At 43.9% G+C, this 18,228-nt stretch overlaps 1 protein-coding gene across 1 annotated transcript in view; it reads left to right on the forward strand.

The window, feature by feature from the left end:
* The first annotated feature begins 3,204 nt into the window (after positions 1-3,204).
* The window catches only part of LOC149275461 (protein kinase C and casein kinase substrate in neurons protein 1-like), a 74,290-nt gene continuing 59,266 nt past the window's right edge, over positions 3,205-18,228 (forward strand). The window contains exons 1-3 of the mRNA XM_089504711.1: positions 3,205-3,298; positions 3,855-4,090; positions 4,179-4,334. Coding sequence (XP_089360837.1) covers positions 3,205-3,298; positions 3,855-4,090; positions 4,179-4,334 — 486 coding nt within the window. The remainder of the gene's footprint in view (positions 3,299-3,854; positions 4,091-4,178; positions 4,335-18,228) is intronic.

Raw genomic sequence — 18,228 nt, forward strand, 5'->3', positions numbered from 1 at the left:
AGAATTTAGAATTAGAATTACTTATATTATAGATTATGAATTAGAATTTATATTGTTATATATTATTTATAATATATTATAGATTAAGATTAAAGAAGATTAGAATTATTTTAGTACTACAGCTAGTAGCTTGAAGCTTTGCTTAGTACAGCTCGTCACAGTCAATTTTTCTTGAAAAGAATTAGAAATAAAATAAAATGTCACAGCAAAACAGTTAGCTTCACTGCTTGCTGAACAAAAACACACAGCACTTATGCGGCTGCACTCACTAGCCCAACAAGTTCACTTCACTGATTGACTGAGGTGAGCAAAACAAATGAAATAAAATGAAAGATTATTAATTAAGAAAAATTGACTTGGTCTCTTGCTGTTGCTAAAACAAAGCACAAACTATAGAGCTGCAGCACCAGTACTAATAAGATTAGCTGAACTATACGCTAGTAGTAATTAATTAATATTATTACTTTTATTTATAGCTAATTTAATTAACTATTAAGATAAGAAAGAATTATAGAATTATTGATATTACTGATTTTAGATTAGACACTAGTAGATGTCTTGAATGTCTACAGTACACTCTACACTAGTATACTATTACTAACTATAACTGACAAATATATATATAATTTTATAATGAATTAAATTATTAATTATATTAATTAATATTACTGATTTTAAATTAGACACTAGTAGATGAATGTCTACAGTACACTCTACACTAGTATACTATAGTATATATATATATATGACTGACAAATATATATATATATATTATTATAATGAACTATTAAATTATAGACTCTATTAAATTATTATTTATAAATTCTATTTAATTTATTTAAGCAGGACAGGCAGTAGGCACTAGTGCCAGCCCAGGGCAAGGGCACCCCAGTGCCACTGAGACACTGGGTGCACTGTCAACTCAACAGCACTTACACTACAGTTGATGACAAATTAAATTAAAAAAAATTAAATTAATCAAATTATTATTATTAATTATATTAAGTAGCACTGAAGTGAGGATGAAGTACACTGTGAGAAATGGCAGGCTAAGGCTTACCAGTCTCACACAGAACAGAACAATCTCTCTGTAACGCTCGGATGCAGCACAGCAGTGTTGCCAAAGCAGTCACAGCGAAAAATGAATGGATCTCTCAGGCAAGCTCTGGTCTTATAAAGGCGCCTTCAGAATTCAAAAAACAGCAGCACAGGCATTGGACGAGACCCTTAGCATGACGTCACAAGAGTGAGCTGATTGGACAGACGAGATCAGCTCACTCCTGTTTGAAATTTTGGCGGCTGCGCGGCAAAAACGAAGACGATCACGAAGAACTGAGTCTTCGTCTTCACCTACGTTTTGGCGGCACTATATTCTCTTCGGCGTGTCTTCGGAACGAACAAAAAAACGGCCTCTTCGTGCTCGTTTTCATGTTCGCCCGAAGACGAATGCGCAAGTCTAGTTATCAGTTATCCAGGTTATGTTATGCACATGTATATGTACCTGATAAGTTTTTTCTGTTTATATACGTTTTAAAAAAGTGTACTCCATTTATGCTGTTATTGGGAGTAGTAAAGAAAGTAAAGTATAATATGAGCCTCCTGTCTAATGAAATTGCCAGTTAAATGTTAAATAACTGTGAACTAAATTAACAGAATATACCTGCTAATTATGAAATAAATGGGTTCAGATTAATTTGAGGACGTTTTGAGACATTGGACTTGGCTGGACAATGGGGGCATATGTTCCAATTTTAAGTGAACATTGTAATGGCATAATATATATTGCCGCTCTGTTCTACACCCTTGCCTGACTCTCCTTTTGGTGCCTTCCGTGTGTGTTTGCTCCATACCGCCCCCTCTGCTCAGCTATGTTCTGCCCGCATCCCGTCACTGCCCATTGATCCCCTCTGTTGTCTTCCCCTCAGTTTACCTCTGACCTTTACTCATCAGTTTTGTTTTCTTTTGACCCCCCTCTACTCTGCTAAGCCTCACCCTATGCCCCTCTCTGCCCTCTGCCACCTCCTTTTGCTCTTCCCCACCCCCACTGCTGTAAGGGGAGGAGAAGTGAGGAGATGGTAGGCAAATTGAACAGAGTGTAGAAGGGGTCAAGTAAGAAGGGAAAGAAAATATGATGAAGGTAGGTAAGGAGATTATACACTATATGTAGAAAAGTATTGGGACACCTGACCAACAGGGATTTTTATGACATTGCATAGACATTAATATGTAGGGGGTTCCCCCTTTGCAGCTATAACAGCTTCTACTCTTCTGAGAAGGCTTTCTACAAGATTTTGGAGTGGGGATTTTTGCTCATTCATCCAGTAGAGCATTTGTAAGGTCAGGCACTGATGTTCATCCCAAAGCTGTTCGATGGGTTGAGGTCAGGGATCTGTGTGGGTCGGTAAAGTTCTTTCACACTTGGTGACTCCTCTCTGTGACTTTACGGGATCTTGTTGCTGTTCCTAAACGCTTCCACTTTCCAATAATACCACGTACACTTGACCGTGAAATATTGCAAAAGGGGCATCCTATCACAGTATCGCGCCTAAATTCACAGAGGTCTTCAGAACAATACATTTTTTTCACGAAGGTTTGTAAATGCAGACTTCATGGCTAAGTGATTGATTTTATACACCTATGGCAATGTGTCTGATTAAAATACCTGAATTCAATATTTCAGAGGTGTGTCCCAATACTTTTGTCCATATAATGTATGTCAGTTAGGTAAAGGTTTATGTGAGTTGAGGGGAGGTAAAGGCAGGTTAGGGGAGGGGTGGGTAGGGTATCTAGAAAAAGAAGAGGAATGTTAGAGGTGAGAAGAAAGGGTACATGAGAGGAGTACAGAACAAACATTCCCACAGATACTTTAAAAGACTATCAGAACAAAATTTAAGAAGCAGGGGGTTGAGAGGGAGAGAAAACAGGAAAGAGATAATGGGAGAGAAGAGGGAGAAAGAGATAAATGGCAGGAGTCCTACAATGAAGGACATATACACTAGTCAGTTAATATAAAGGTGTTCGAGAAAAACTATTCATCCCACAGGCAGGACAAATATAACTGCTCTTTATTATAATGAATTATTCCCAATTACATGAAAGTGCACTTTCTTTATGTTCAACTAAACATTTATGTGTATGTAGGTCGGGCACTACAAAAGAACAGTGAAGAGGATTGATGATGGACACCGCTTATGTAATGATTTGATGAGCTGCCTGCAAGACAGAGCTAAAATAGAGAAAGGTTACGCGCAGCAACTGACTGAGTGGGCTAAGCGTTGGCGTCAGCTTATTGAGAAAGGTATTCGCTATCTTTAAAGTACACACCATTCATTTATACACAATCTACAATACATAGAAATGTAGATATTGAAGGAAAATAGTCAATCCATTTTTCCTGCTGTAAAGAAAAATGTAAATCCTTAAGCAACCTCTTGTCTTAGATTCTGGTTAGCCGTATGCCTATCCCATGCATGTTTACATGCTCTCACCACCATCAGTAAAATAAAGCGTCCTTACATTACATCTAGGCTTTTGACATTTTAGACAATGATCTCTTGTTCTAATATTTCTCATCTTTTTTTCAGTACATGAAAATGGCTAGGGACAAATAGATAAAACTGACTACACACAGGGAAATGATTTCAAGTGATATACCACAAATCACTTTTCATGAGCCCTAAGCCATAGCTCGGCCACAATTTTTCAGAGCTGATAAACTTAACAAGCAGCTCTTGCCTAGATTCAAGGGGCATTTAACCTTGTTCTTGTGATGATTCTCACAAAAATGAATGTCTTCTTTAGAAGTAATTAAGTTTACCATACAAAATGATTAGCTGTAAACATGTACCCCACAGGTCCTCAGTGTGGCACATTAGAGCGGGCATGGGGATCCCTACTAGTAGAAGCAGAAAAAGTGGCTGAGTTACACCAGGAGGTAAAAAACCGACTGGTATCAGAAGACATGGAGAAGGTTCGAAATTGGCAGAAGGAAGCTTATCACAAACAAATGATGGGAGGATTCAAGGAGAGCAAAGAAGCTGAGGATGGATTCCGCAAGGCACAAAAACCTTGGGCCAAAAAGATTAAGGAGGTTAGATATGGAAACTAGTTGTCAGCAAACATAAAGATGAAATGGAGTGAGGTCCCTGATTTTGTCCATATTTAATGCTTTATTACAGGTGGAGACGGCTAAGAAAGCATTCCATATGGCATGCAAAGAAGAAAAACTGGCCAGTATTCGAGAGGCCAGTAGCAAGGCTGACTCCTCCATTACAACAGATCAGCTACGGAAAATGCAAGATAAAGTCGAAAAGTGCAAGCAGGATGTGCAAAAGGTCAGTAACATTTTTATCTGTATCTTCCTTTTTTCAAATTTGATTCATTTGCATCAGTTATTGCATTTATTTACAAAACCCTAGCTTGTGCTTGTCCTCTTTGGTTTGGTTTGGCTCCACTGTTTTGAAGTTTACCAAGGGAGTTCACCAAGAAAGTACTTTCAATCAATACTCCACCGAACTGTCAGCAAGTGCTGCCTACTGCTTATTGTGTTTGCTACACCACCGTTCCATTCCCATCACCATCTGTCTCCAGTTACCATGCTCATAATCATCTTATTCCTCTTTTCACTTTCCTCTATTGTTAGTAAAAGTTATCTCTCTCCAGCCACCAGCACCTCAATACTATGTCTGTATTACACCATCATTACTTTCTTCTCCCCTTCCCTCATCCCAAGCACTCTTCAACTTCACCTCCCCTCACTCCCAACAATCTCTCCGCTCACACAAGTCCTATGCCTATTCCCCAAATTCTGGCCCCCTTTGGTTTTCTCATCCTCTCCCAGTTAATCTTGTCCACAAACCCTGCTCTTGAATGCATGTTCTGTCTGTAACAAACTAACAGCCTTACACGACCACTTTGCCTCTAGTTCCCTGCACCTTCTCGCACTAACTGAAACCTGGCTATCCTCTTGTAACACTGCCTCTCCCGCTGCTGTCTCCTATGGTGGCCTCCACCTCTCTCACACTCCCACATCTGATAGGAAGGAACCACTACCACCAATTGATATGTGTGGAGAATAATCTGTTCTGCGATAAATGTAATACCCTTGTTACCTCCTCCAATAACTAACATATAACCTTAGCCCCTTTTCCGGAGAATATATACCGTATATTCCGGCTTATAAAACGACTTTTTAACCCTAGAAAATCTTCTCAAAAGTCGGGGGTCGTCTTATACGCCGAGTATACTTATTTACCGAGCCGGAGATTCCCCACGAAGCCACGAATCTCTAGGGGAGGGGCGAGGGGAGAAGCAAGATCGTGATCTCCCCAACTAGCCCTGATCAGCAGGGCTGGTTGGGGAGATCACGACCTCCCTCTAACTAGCATTACATTAACATTAACATTAGGGAGCTCGAGGTCTGGCACTTCAGACCTCGGCTTCCGTGCTCCCTAATCACTACGCACTGGCTATTGTTGCCGAGCGCGGGGATGACGTCATGTCCCAGCGCTTGGCATCAATTGCCGGCGCGTAGTGACGAGGGAGCAGTAAAGCAGAAGTCTGAAATGACAGACTTCGCGCTCCCACAACTGGATGGAAGAAAGAAGATGAGAAAGGTAAGAGATGGGGAGAAAGGGTGGTGTGAGATGGTCAGTGTATGTGTATGGTCAGGTGTGTGTAAGAGCAGTGTAGGTATTTGTGTGTTTGTAAGCTGGTGTGTGTATATATATATATATATATATATATATATATACACACACACTATATATATATATACACACACACCGTATATCTCAACTAAGAAAATGGATGTGGAAATCCGAACAAAACTTGGATCTGACAAAACGAGCAAAACTTGGAGATATTCTGCAGGCACCCTGGAGCAGGCATGAGACATAGCACTAGAATCATGTCGAGTGCTGCAGGCTGGGACATCTTAACTGGGACGTGGGGAGAGGAGAGAGGAACCAAAATCCTCAGATGATTCAGGGAAGAAGGGCAAAGGTACATAAGAGACAGACAAACATGAATATAGGAACTAGCCTAGGACTATAAGATAACAATTGGAGATTCCGTCACATCATATGGCCATAGTATACTTAGCCCACCACTACACCAAAGTACTCCAATGACGGCGGGTCCTAACACTAAAGCCTGCTTACTGAATTACTAATAAACTAAACATTGTATCCAAACACAGAACCGAGAAGGACATACCTTTAGACTGCAGACTGAGACAAACAGAACAAACGGGTGGGACACACCTTATAAAGGAAACAGGAGCTGAAGCAAAGAGCAGACTGTAATCAAGGAATCAGAGGTTCAGGACAGAGCATACAGAAATGTGAGTGGACCACAGAAAACCATGGGAACTGAGGCAAGGCAGGGAAAAACAGAGATACGCAGCTCCGCAGCCTGGATGGACCCTGACAGTGCCATACATGGCCTATATTTCCTTTTCCTTTCATTTTCCACAATTTTAAATTAGCCAAATCAACAACCAGTCCTTGTTACAAACAAACATCTGCTCCGATAATTTCTTGATTTTCACGTACAACATCACACACCCATCTTTCCTGTCCAATTAGCATTTTCACATCACGTACAGAAGGAGCTTGAATGGAATGCCCTGTAATTCTATGTTTCTCATTTCGTGGATTAACATGCTTGCTAAAATTTACAGCTTCCCTACTATCTAGCAGTGCTTGTTCTGGAGTTCCCCCTTATGAAAAATCAACAGTGGGCTGCCCCAGGGATCTTAGATCAAATTTGTGAGAAAATGACAAGAACGGGCTTGGGGGGCTCGGGAATTCCTAACAATCACATTTTTCTTTGGAGTGAACTACCCTATTGTCTTCCACAGTAGCTACCCTTATCTTTGCATTCTTGATCTTATCCAATTCATATTTCACATTATCTAGTTCTTCCTGTAAGCAATCTCTTTCATGTTTAATTTCATGAAAAATCAGTTTTCTATAAAATCTGAAACCTATTCCCCCTGACTGTTCTCTGAGAATACATGCCAGACTTGTCTCTCCTCTCTTGCCCCTCTACCCTAAAAATTCTTGCAGCATCAACAGCAAAACTCAAATTTTTTACCTTTCTTCTCCTCAAATTATCAGCTTTTAACCCCTTCAGTCCCCTGTGGACGTACCGGTATGCCCAAAAAACCCATCTCAAGAATCCCCTATGGACAAATCCCTGCCGCTGCACGGGAGATCAGCGGCAGGGGATTCATGAAAGCCGGAAAACGTACATTTTTAAATGCCGCTCGCCAGATCGGGCATTCCCTTCCGGGTCGTGTCACTGCTGACATCACCCGGAAGGTTATCTGAGGACAGGATATCCTCTGCAGATCCCTACAGCCACAGCTTGTCACCTGGTTTGTAGACGGGGGCAGTGGAACGACGTCTGTCTGCTTGTGCTTTGTATCGTTCTTGTGCCTTGGTGAGGGTGTTGCGTAACATCTTGTGCGTATCTATGATATTTGTTATCCGTTCCGTCATTGAAGGAACTACACTGGGGATCGGGGAACCAGAGAGCATGGAAGGTGTCATAAATCTACTTACCCTCTCCCCGGCTCCAGCGACGGCAGAACGCAGCGTCGGGTTTCCCCTCAGCCTCTGCTCGCCGACACAGATACGAGCAGAGGCTGGGTGCAGGCACGCCCCCTCCGTTGCCAGCAGAGACCAGCAGGGAGGAGGACGCGTTCTCAGGTTTCTATGGAGACGCGTCTACTCGCTGCTGCTGCAGATAGACACCGGCTCCATAGAAGTTGCGTACGCGTTGCTATGGCAACGCATCTCTCCGTATGACGTAATTTTGGCGCCAAATTCAAACTATAAAAGCCCCTTCCACTGAGAAATCATTGCTCAAGTATAAGCTAATTATTGCCTCTGTACCTAAGCGTTCCTGATTGATTCTACCTGTGTACCAGACCCTTCTCTGTGATTTCTGACCTACGTTCCTTGCTGCCAGCCCCGACCATTGCGTGTGACCTGACCTTGTTTCTGGATTTTCCCTTTGTACCTCACCTCGGACTTTGTGGTAGCCATCTGCTATTAGGAACATCTACCTTTTTGGCTCACGGGTCAGCCGTGATAGAAGGATGCAAGCCATAGGTGGAAAAGAAGTGGGACAGACGCGTGGAGGAGTGGATATGATTGTTGTACGCAAATTCGGCGATGGGTAGCAATTGATACCAGTCATCCGGTAATCCATGTAAAGAAAAATATTGCGAATAAAAAGAGTGGCTGTCTCGTCTGCTGAAGATAATCGCTTGGCTGGATTAAAGTGGGCCATCTCCGTGAACCTGTTAACCACCACCATAAGAGTGGTGTGGTGATGCGATACCGGCAGGTCGGTGATGAAATTTATGGACAGATCCGTTCAGGGTGTTGTGGGTACTGGGAGTAGGCACAGGAGACCAGCCGTTTTTTTTCGGTGCTTTTTGCTCTGGCACAAACAGTACAGGAACGAATGAACTTAAGGACATCGTTACGTAGAGTGGGCCACCAAAACGATCTTTTTATCAGGTCTATGGCTTGGACAACACCTCCATATCCTGCTGCTGGTGTTTCATGGCAGTGTTGTAGGACTTGGAGACGAACTGCCGGAGGCACGTAGAGCAGGTCACCACGGAAGTACCATATTTTCTCGATTATAAGACGAGGTTTTTTCCTAACTAGGTCTGACTATGAGACTAAGATCTTGGATCCTCCTGACCCCCCCACTTACCGGTACTTCTGAGTCCCCGGTGCTTAGTCCGGGCAGCGTGTAGAGCTCTATGCGATTCCCGTACACAACTTCCGCTGCAGCCTGGAGGAGGTGCGGTAAGCAGCGGGAGTTGTCTGCGTCCATCGCGCAGAGCTTCCCCGGCTGTCAGAGATCAGAGTTCCCTGTGATCTCTGACAGCCCCCGCTGCTAACCGCACCTCCTCCCGGCTGCAGCGGAAGTTGTCTACGCGAATCGCGTAGACCTCTACACGCTACCCGGACTACGCACCGGGGACTCAGAAGCTCTGATAAGTTTGGAGGAGGGAGGGAGTGTTAAATGGGGGGCATAAGGCATTTCTGGAATGCCTTATACCTCCCTATATGCCACTCTGCTCCATAATATGCCTTTTAACCCCCTAAATGCCAGAGTGGCATTAGGGGTATAAGGCAATTCTGGAGGCAGAGTGGCACATAGGGGGTCAAAAGGCATATCATGGGGCACAGTGGCATTTAGAGGGTTAAAAGGCATATCATGGGGCACAGTGGCATATAGGGGGTATAAGGCATTTCTGGGGCAGAGTGGCAAGCCTGGGGGCAGATGTGCATAATTGGGAGGGCAGGTTGAAAAAAAAGGAAATAAAAACAAAATATTTTTCTCGATCATAGCTTTTCTTAAAAAAAAAATTGTTCACATAGTTTACATGAATTAACATTTACTGGTAAAAAAAATTTCCTATAGGGTCGTCTTATATTCAGGCTTTTTATTTTTTTCATAAATTAATATTCAGATTTTGGGGGGTTGTCTTATAATCAGGGTTGTTTTATAATCCAGCAAATACGGTAGTACCCATCTTTCTTGTGTAGTTGGTGGTTATCTGGGGAACAGGGTCAGACACTTGGGGATGAAACAAGTCCCAGAAAGAGCGTGTACAAGACAAGAAATGCCCGGGTCAAAACACGGTCTCCTCGTCTTGATGGCGAGACGAAGACATGCCGCACATCTGGGATAGCGAGTCCACTTCAGTGTTCCATGCACCTGGTCTGTAGGTGATGTGGAGTCGAAATCTGGTGAAGAACAAGGACCACCTTGCGGGTCTGGGTTGTAGCCGTTTGGCGGTCCTATAATACTCCATGTTTTTGTGATCCGTGAAAACGGTAATGGGGTAGAGTGTCCCCTCCAGCAGATGTCTCCACTGTTCAAGTGCCAATTTCATGGCTAACATTTCCTTTTCTCTGACCCCATAATTCCGTTATGCGGGAGTCATGGTTCGTGAGTAAAAGGCAACTGGGTGGATATGGTTGTCGTTATCAGCCCTTTGTGAGAGAACAGCACCAACCGCGGTGTCGGAGGCATCAATCTCCAGCGTATAAGGTCTTTGGTGTACTGGATGGATCTGACGTGGACCGCTCCTTCAGGAAAAGGAAAGCTCTTTGAGCAGCCTCGGTCCAGCTAAATTTTCTTTTGACAGAAGTCAGGGCGGTGATTGGTTGTATGACGTTCCGGATGAACTTCCAATAAAAGTTTGCAAAACCGACAAACCTCTGGACACCTTTCCTGTCCATCGGGGAAGACCACTGAAGGATGGCGTTGACCTTTTTTTGGATCCATCTCCACCTGTGTAGGGGTTAACATGAAGCCCAAGAACTCTACTGACTGTGTTTCAAACATGTACTTCTCAGGTTTAGCGTATAGCTCTTTGTCTTGTAGGTGCTCCAGTACCCTGGACACGTGTTCTCTGGGTTCTAACAGTGATGGAGAGTAGATCAGCATGTGGTCCAAATAAACAACAACGAACTAATGCAACATGTCTCGGAACATGTATTTCATGAAATGTTGTAATGTGGCTGGGGCAATGCACAGACCGTAAGGCATAACTAGGTACTTGAAATGTCCGTATCGGGATCTGAATGCGGTCCTTCATTCGTCTCCCTCTTTTATCCTCACCAGATTGTACACTCCTCTCGGGTCTATTTTTGTGAAGAAGGAGGCGGTGCCAACACGTTCCATGAGTTCTGGAATCACTGGTAGAGGGTATCGATTTTTTACCGTCACGTTATTCAGCTCCCTGTAGCCAACGCAAGGATGTAACCTGCCGTCCTTCTTAGGGATGAAAAATATCCCTGCTCCAGCAGGGGAGGTGGAAGGTCTGATGAAGTCTTTGGCTAGGTTCTCGTCGATATAGTCCTTGAGAGTGACGAGTTTAGGTTCGAATATAGGATATAAGCGGCCAAATGTGATAGGGGCACCCGGAAATAAGTTGATCGGACAGTCGTATTACCTATGTGGCGGTAATGGATTGGCTGCTTCCCTAATACATCTGCAAATCGGCTGTAATGGCTCGGAATCGTGGGGATTGAAAGGGAGCTGTAGTCATGTGCTACATTGATGGACAGAGGCGGCTTATTAGGACGATTGCATTTATTCGAGAGGAATGTCACAGAACATGAGTTCCAATCAATGTCAGGGTTTTGGGAAGACCCAAGATAACAGGGAACACAGGAAAGGGAATCACGTCGAACGATATGTCCTCCGTGTGATGAGGGTTGACGTGCATGCGTAGAGGTACTGTCTCTGTGCCGTAGAGGGTTGTCCGTCCACTAACTGCAGCAGTAAAGGTGTCGTCTTCTACTGGACAGGTGTGCCGTACTGCTGGACTAAGCCGGTGTCGAGAATGTTACTGCTGGCTCCTGAGTCAATAATTGCTGAGAGAGCGACGGAATACCCCTTCCACTGCAATGAAATGGAGAGGGGCACATGATGGATTGAAGATGGAGAAACACCGTGGGTGGCAGGAATAGACAGTGAGGGTAGCTTACCCCTGGATGGCCGTCTCCTGGTTCGGCACTCGTTGGCGTAGTGGCCCTTGTTGCCACAATAGAGACAGAGATCAAGAGACCAACGTTGTTCCTTTTCGGCACCAGACAAGGGATCCCGGATGGGTCCTATCTGCATAGGTTCCTCTGTGGTTTCTTTGGTTGTGGTCTAGTGGTGGACCAAGCATGAGAAGGAGACGTTAGTCGTTCGGCCTTTCTCTCCCGTAACCTCCTGTCTATTTGTATGCACAACCTGGCGAAGTCCTCCAAGGAGGACGGAATAGCGGAGTGGGCAAGTTCGTCACGTATAGAATCCGACAGACCCAACCGGAACTGGTCATGCGATGCTGATTCATTCCATGTTGTCTCCAGAGATACACGCCGAAATTCTGCTATGTAGTCCTCTACCGGTCTTTTGCCTTGACGAAGGGCCCTTAAGGCATTTGTAGCAGGAGTGGTCCTGAAAGGTTCATCATATAGGGTATCCATGGCCTGCCGGAAGGAAGTCCATGTTTCTAGTACAGGGATGTTGCTGTGGAGAAGGTGATGGGGCCCAGAGCTGTGGTTCCTCAGACAATAGCGAGATGACCGTGTGGATCTTGATGTAATCTGTGGTATAGGTTCTTGGTTTGAACAGGATCTGACACAAGGTTATGAAAGTCTTGTATTTTGCGGTCTCCGGTGTATCTTTCCAGCAAGGGCACCTGCGGTTCTGGTGCGGTTGATCCTTGTAGTACCCCAGGGGGTACCGGAGGAGGTTCACCAGGAATATTGAGAGCACCTTGCATTTGTACTATCTGTTGTTGCAGTTGATTCTGTCTTGTTTGGACTTCATGTAAGTCACTGCTTCAGCTAACCCCGTGGTATCCATAAGGGCTCAGTTGTTATATTACGTTTGAACAGGTGAGGAAACCAGGATGCAGGGAATGAGGTATCAGTCTCTTTAGTGTACTCAACAGGTATGGACGACTCTTGCGTAGGACCAGAGTAGACAGCACAGTGCAACAGATAGTATTGTCCAGCAGCAAGAATAATCTGAGTAAGTAAAAACAATCCGGGTCGGGAGCAGAGAGAGATCAGCGTGGTCAAAACACAAGCAAGGGTCGTTACCAGGTATCAGGCAGAGAATGATCAGGCAATCCAAGTCAGGAGCAGAGAGGTCAACGTGGTCAAAATACTAGCAGGAGTCGGCAACAGAAATCAAGCATAGAACATTGTTAAGCAGGTAAGTACACAGCGCAGTTGTGAACAAGTATCAGTTCTCAGTTTTTAAATCAGCCGCTCTTCTAGGTCCCGCCCCCAATTGTGATGACGTCCAATGGGGGTGTGGGAGAGGAAGGGGGCGTGGTGTGCAGCGTCGTACACGTCCGTCAGTTAGTGGTGGTTTGTTCCTGTGAGGACGCAGCGGCGATACGAAGACTCTGCCTGTCATGCAGGGAAGGTTAGTGTCAAGTACCCACTACCCGCGGGTACTCGGGTGATGAACTCCGGATGGGAGCGTGACGCCGCGAGTACTCGGGCGACACGTTCCGGAGGGGACCGGGACGCAGCGGGTACTTGGGCTGCGCACACCGGACGGGACCTGGACGCAGCGGGTACTCAGGTGACTCAGGTGACAGACCCCACCGTGTGATTTTATTGACTTGCTATGTTTCCCATGCCTATCTCCAGGAGATGGATTTCCTTCCTTCCCTAAATAGCATGTAGGTGTGATATTCACTTTTTACAGCTGTCTTTCCTGTTAACCATGTTCTGCCCAAGGCCCCATTCTGTGACCCCCCCAAGTGGCTTGCAGCTATTATATATACATACGTACATACATACATACATACACTTAATCACTCTCTTTCTCCTCATTTGAAGTCCATGCTATCCTACTATTTAATCTCATCTCCTTATGCATAGCTGATGCATATAACCTCTTTCTTGACTACTTCTCCATGTGGCTGCCTCTCTTTCTCTCATCTGATATTTCTTCCGTTATCCTTGGGGACTTCAACATCCCAGTTGACACCCCATAAAGTCCCATGCTTCAAAATTTCTATTACCGCCTCTTTTGATCTCACACAACATATAACTCCCATATTCATAATGATGGTCACACCCTGCACCTTCTAGCATGTGCTCTCTCACTCGCTCTTCTAATTCTCCTTTCCCCCTCTATGACCACCACTTCCTTTCCTGCTCTCTAACCTTGCCTCCTACTCACTCACCCGCACCCCATCCTCGCCTAACCAGAGACCTCAGCTGTATTAACCTTCAGAAGTTCTTAACCAACTTACTCCCTCTCCTCTCTCCTATCTCTAACAACGCTACCTCTCTCCATAACTCCACTATCACACCTGCTCTTGAGGATGTAGCCCCAGTTACTACTTGCTCTTCCCGACGTTCACATTTCCAACCCTGGCACAAGACTGTAACCAGACACCTACGACGTTGTTCCCGCACTGCTGAGTGTAGTTGGTGAAAGTCTCATTCCATGGCTGACTTTCTGCACTACAAATGTATGCTACGTTCCTACTAATCCGCTCTGAACCTTGCTGAAGAAACCTACTTCACCTCCCTCATCTCTTCCCTGTCTCATAACCCTAAACAACTCTTTAGCACTTTCAATTCCCTTCTACAACCTATCCCTACTACCCCTTTCACTAACCGACTTTGCCACATATTTCAATAATAAAATCAAAACTATCAGATATGACATATGTGCACAGTGACCACCCTGCCCTCACCCTCCCTCCTGACTATGTGCCCTGCTACCCACTGACCTCTTCTCCCTTCACTACATTACATCAATTCTCTGCGGTCACTGAAGAGAAGGTACGTGCTCTTCTTCTTTCTCTTGTCCAACCACATGCCCCCTTGACTTGATGCCTTCCCATCTTACCCATACACTTTCATCTACTCTTGTCCCTGCTCTAGCTCACATCTTCAACCTCTCCCTCACTACTGGGTCTGTCCCATCCTCCTTTAACATGCTACCATTACTCCAAGGCTCAGTACTAGAACCCCTTCTGTTCTCTCTCCTCCACACTTCCTCATTTGGCAAACTAATCTCATCCTTTAGCTTTCAATACCACCTGAATGCTGATGACACCCAGACCTAGCTATCCTCTCCTGATCTCCCTCGCTCTGTCTTAGATCGTGTAACTAACTGTCTCACCTCTGTCTCTACCTGGATGTCCTTTCCTGAAACTCAATTTCTCCAAAACCAAACTCATCTTCCCTCTCTCTAACGCTAAGATTCCATCAGTTTCCCTCAAAGTTAATGTTGCTATCATCTCCCCGTCTCCTCAAGCCCACTGTCTTGGTGTCACCCCTGGCTCCGACCTTTCGTTCACTCCCCAAATTCAGTCTGTCTCCGTCTCCGTCCCTTCCTAACACAGCATGCCATTAAAGCTCTTGCCCATGCCCATTATCTCCCGCCTTGATTATTGTAATTCTGCCTTAGCTGGTCTCCCTCTTAACCGTGTCACCCCTCTACAATCTTTAATGAATGCTGCTGCCAGACTTCTCTTCCTCTCTGTCAGTCTCTTACTGGCTGCCTGTGTGCTTCAGGATTCATTTCAAAATCCTGACTCTTACTTTCAAAACCCTTCACTGCAGTTCCTCTACCTATATTTTCTCACTCTTTTCTAAATACATACCTCACCGGTCTCTCTGCTCATCCAATGATCTCCTTCTATTCTCTCCTTTGATTTCTAGCTCTCATGCGGCTTACAAGCAGGGGAGGGCTGGCAGCCTAGGGCCTGGGCGCCACCAAATCAGCACACCATCCATGCCCATCTTTTCCTGATTTTCTAACGCATATTGATGTAATGTGATGGAACTGGGAGTAAAAAAAAATATGTTTAATACATAAAAAAACAGCTAATTTTTCTTAACCCCTTCGTGACAAAGGCTGATTTTACTTTTTGTACCCTTCGTGACAATGGCCGTTTTAACATTTCTGCGCTGCTCGTGTTTAGTTGTAATTTTCTTCTTTCCCGTTTACTGAACCCACACACATTAGATATTGTTTTTTTCAGGACAAGAAGGGCTTTCTTTAGATGACATTGTTTTGATTGTATCATATTATTTACTACTAAAAAAAGTATAAAATATGGTGAAAAATTTAGAAAAAAATGACTGTTTCTAACTTTTAGTTGAAAAATCTTTTACTCATCTATAAAAGGTAATGAAAAAACCTGCTAAATGGATTCTACTATTTGTCCTGAGTTTAGAAATACCCAATGTTTTTATGTTTTTTTGCTTTTTTCTACCCATTATGGGGCAATAAGTACAGGTAGCGTTTTGCTATTTCAAAGCCATTTTTTCCAAATCTGGTAATTCTTCCCCTCATGTGCCATTTCGGGTATCTTTGAACCCGGCCAATGCAATTTACCCCATCAAATCATATATTTTTGAAAACTAGACAGCCCAGGGTATTCCAAATGCTAGTATTTTAACTCTTTCCATGCACCATATCTACCACCAGTTTTTGTCAAACTTTGTGGTAGTCATTTTTTTGCATTTGTTTTGTCACACACATTTTACTTCAGGTATGAATTAAAAGGTTCTCGTTTATGTCACTATCACAAAACACCCCAATATGTGTTCAGCAACATCTCCTGAGTACAGCGATACCTCACATGAATGATTTTGCCTGGCTGTTTGGGGGCAAAAGGGCCACATTTGGGGCATGCGCATTTTTCAATGTTGAACTTTGGCATTTGGGGATCCACTGCCCATGCCCCATTTGGTACATCTTTGAGCCGGGCCATTTCAGTGTGCCCAATAAACCCATATATTTTTGAAAACTAGACACCCCAGGGTATTTCAAATGCTAGTATTTTAACTCTTTCCATGCACCATATCTACCACCAGTCTTTGTCAAACTTTGTGGTAGTCATTTTTTTGCATTTGGTTTTCCACACACATTTTACTTCAGGTATGAATTAAAAAGTTCTCGTATATGTCACTATCACAAAACACCCCAATATGTGTTCAGCAACATCTCCTGAGTACAGCGATACCTCACATGAAGGATTTTGCCTGGCCGTTTGGGGGCAAAAGGGCCACATTTGGGGCATGCGCATTTTTCAATGTTGAACTTTGGCATTTGGGGATCCACTGCCCATGCCCTATTTGGTACATCTTTGAGCCGGGCCATTTCAGTGTGCCCAACAAAACCATATATTTTTCAAAACTAGACACCACAGGGTATTTTAAATGCTGGTATTTTAACTCTTTGCATGCACACATTTTACCACCAGCATGTTTTCAAAGTTTGCAGTAGTATTTTTGTGTGTGTATTTTTCCCACACACACCTACTTTATGTATGAATTTACAGCTCCTGGTATATGCCGCTGTCACACGACACCCCATAATGTGTTCAGCAACATCTCCTGAGTGCAGTGATATCCCACATGCATGGGTGTGTCATTTTTGTGGGAACTAAAAGGCCACATTTGGTACGTGTGCATTTTTCTAATTGGAAATTAGGTGTGTGGCCATCCTTCCCCCGGTGTTAATTGGGACGTTGTTGATCCCGGCCAATTCAATTTACCCCATCAAATCATACCTTTTTTAAAAGTAGACACCCCATGGGCATTTAATATGCCAGTATTTAACTCTTTCCATGCGAGAATTGTTTTAAGCTAATATGCTAATTTTAGGACTTGCTCACAAAAATATATTTTTTATATATATATATATTTTTTTTTTCTTTTTAAAAAAAAATTTTTAACATTTTTTTTCAACTTGGAGGTTCCCCTGATAGTGACATCAGTGGGAAATGATTTTTACATTTTACTAGTTTTTTACTATTTTTTTTCTAATTATTATAAATTTTATTTTATTTTTTAATTTATTTTTACTAATCACACTGTGATTAGAAAGCTGGCTTCCATTGACTTGCATGGTGAATGCAGTACCTGTATTCAACCTGCAAGTGGAGCCAAAGTTCTCTAGATGGTCTGGACTGTCTAGCGAACTTTTAAAATTTGTTTGTTCCTGTTACAGGGCAGCGGCCATCTTGCTTGATGGCGAAGATCATCGGCAGCTGCGGCTGTGACCGCTCTCCGGAGCGGTCACAGCCCATCGAAAGGTAAGTGTTTGGTGTCGCTGGATGCCTCCTGATCGAGGCATTCCAGCGACACCATTTAAGTTTAGGAGGCGATAGTCGATCGCCTCCTAAACGCTTTTAATACGGGCGTCCGCCGCCATACAAAGTATGGCGGATGTTGACGCCCCGTGGAGGGGCCAGAGATGGCCCCTTCGTTCCGATAGCGGCGTTGCTGAATGCCTCGAGGTCGAGGCATTCAGCAACGTTTTTTGGGTGCAGAAAGCGAAAACAGATCGCTTTCTGCACCCGTTTAAAGACGTGCCGGTCCTGGCACGTCAATTGTCGTAAAGCACATGCTTTTCCGTGTCGTGCCAGGACCGGCAATTGTCGTTAAGGGGTTAAAAAAATAAAATTTAAATATGGAAAAATTGGACCCTAGGTATTTCCTTGGGCCCCTGCCTGTAATCATCCCCAGAGTCCCTTTGTCCCTCATTCATTAAGCCACACCTCCCTGTAGTTCAGGTATAGATCAAATAAACAACACATGTAAACAGCATGTGCATGTATAATAGATCAACTGAATAAGAAATACAAACCCTGTATTTGCAGGTATACATAAATAATGTATGAAAACATAGCATAGCAGATACAGA

The sequence above is a fragment of the Sceloporus occidentalis genome, unplaced genomic scaffold (genome assembly GCF_023333645.1).
Source record: "Sceloporus occidentalis isolate IW3139 unplaced genomic scaffold, rSceOcc1.0.p SCAF_286, whole genome shotgun sequence".
Taxonomy (NCBI): Eukaryota; Metazoa; Chordata; class Lepidosauria; order Squamata; family Phrynosomatidae; genus Sceloporus; species Sceloporus occidentalis.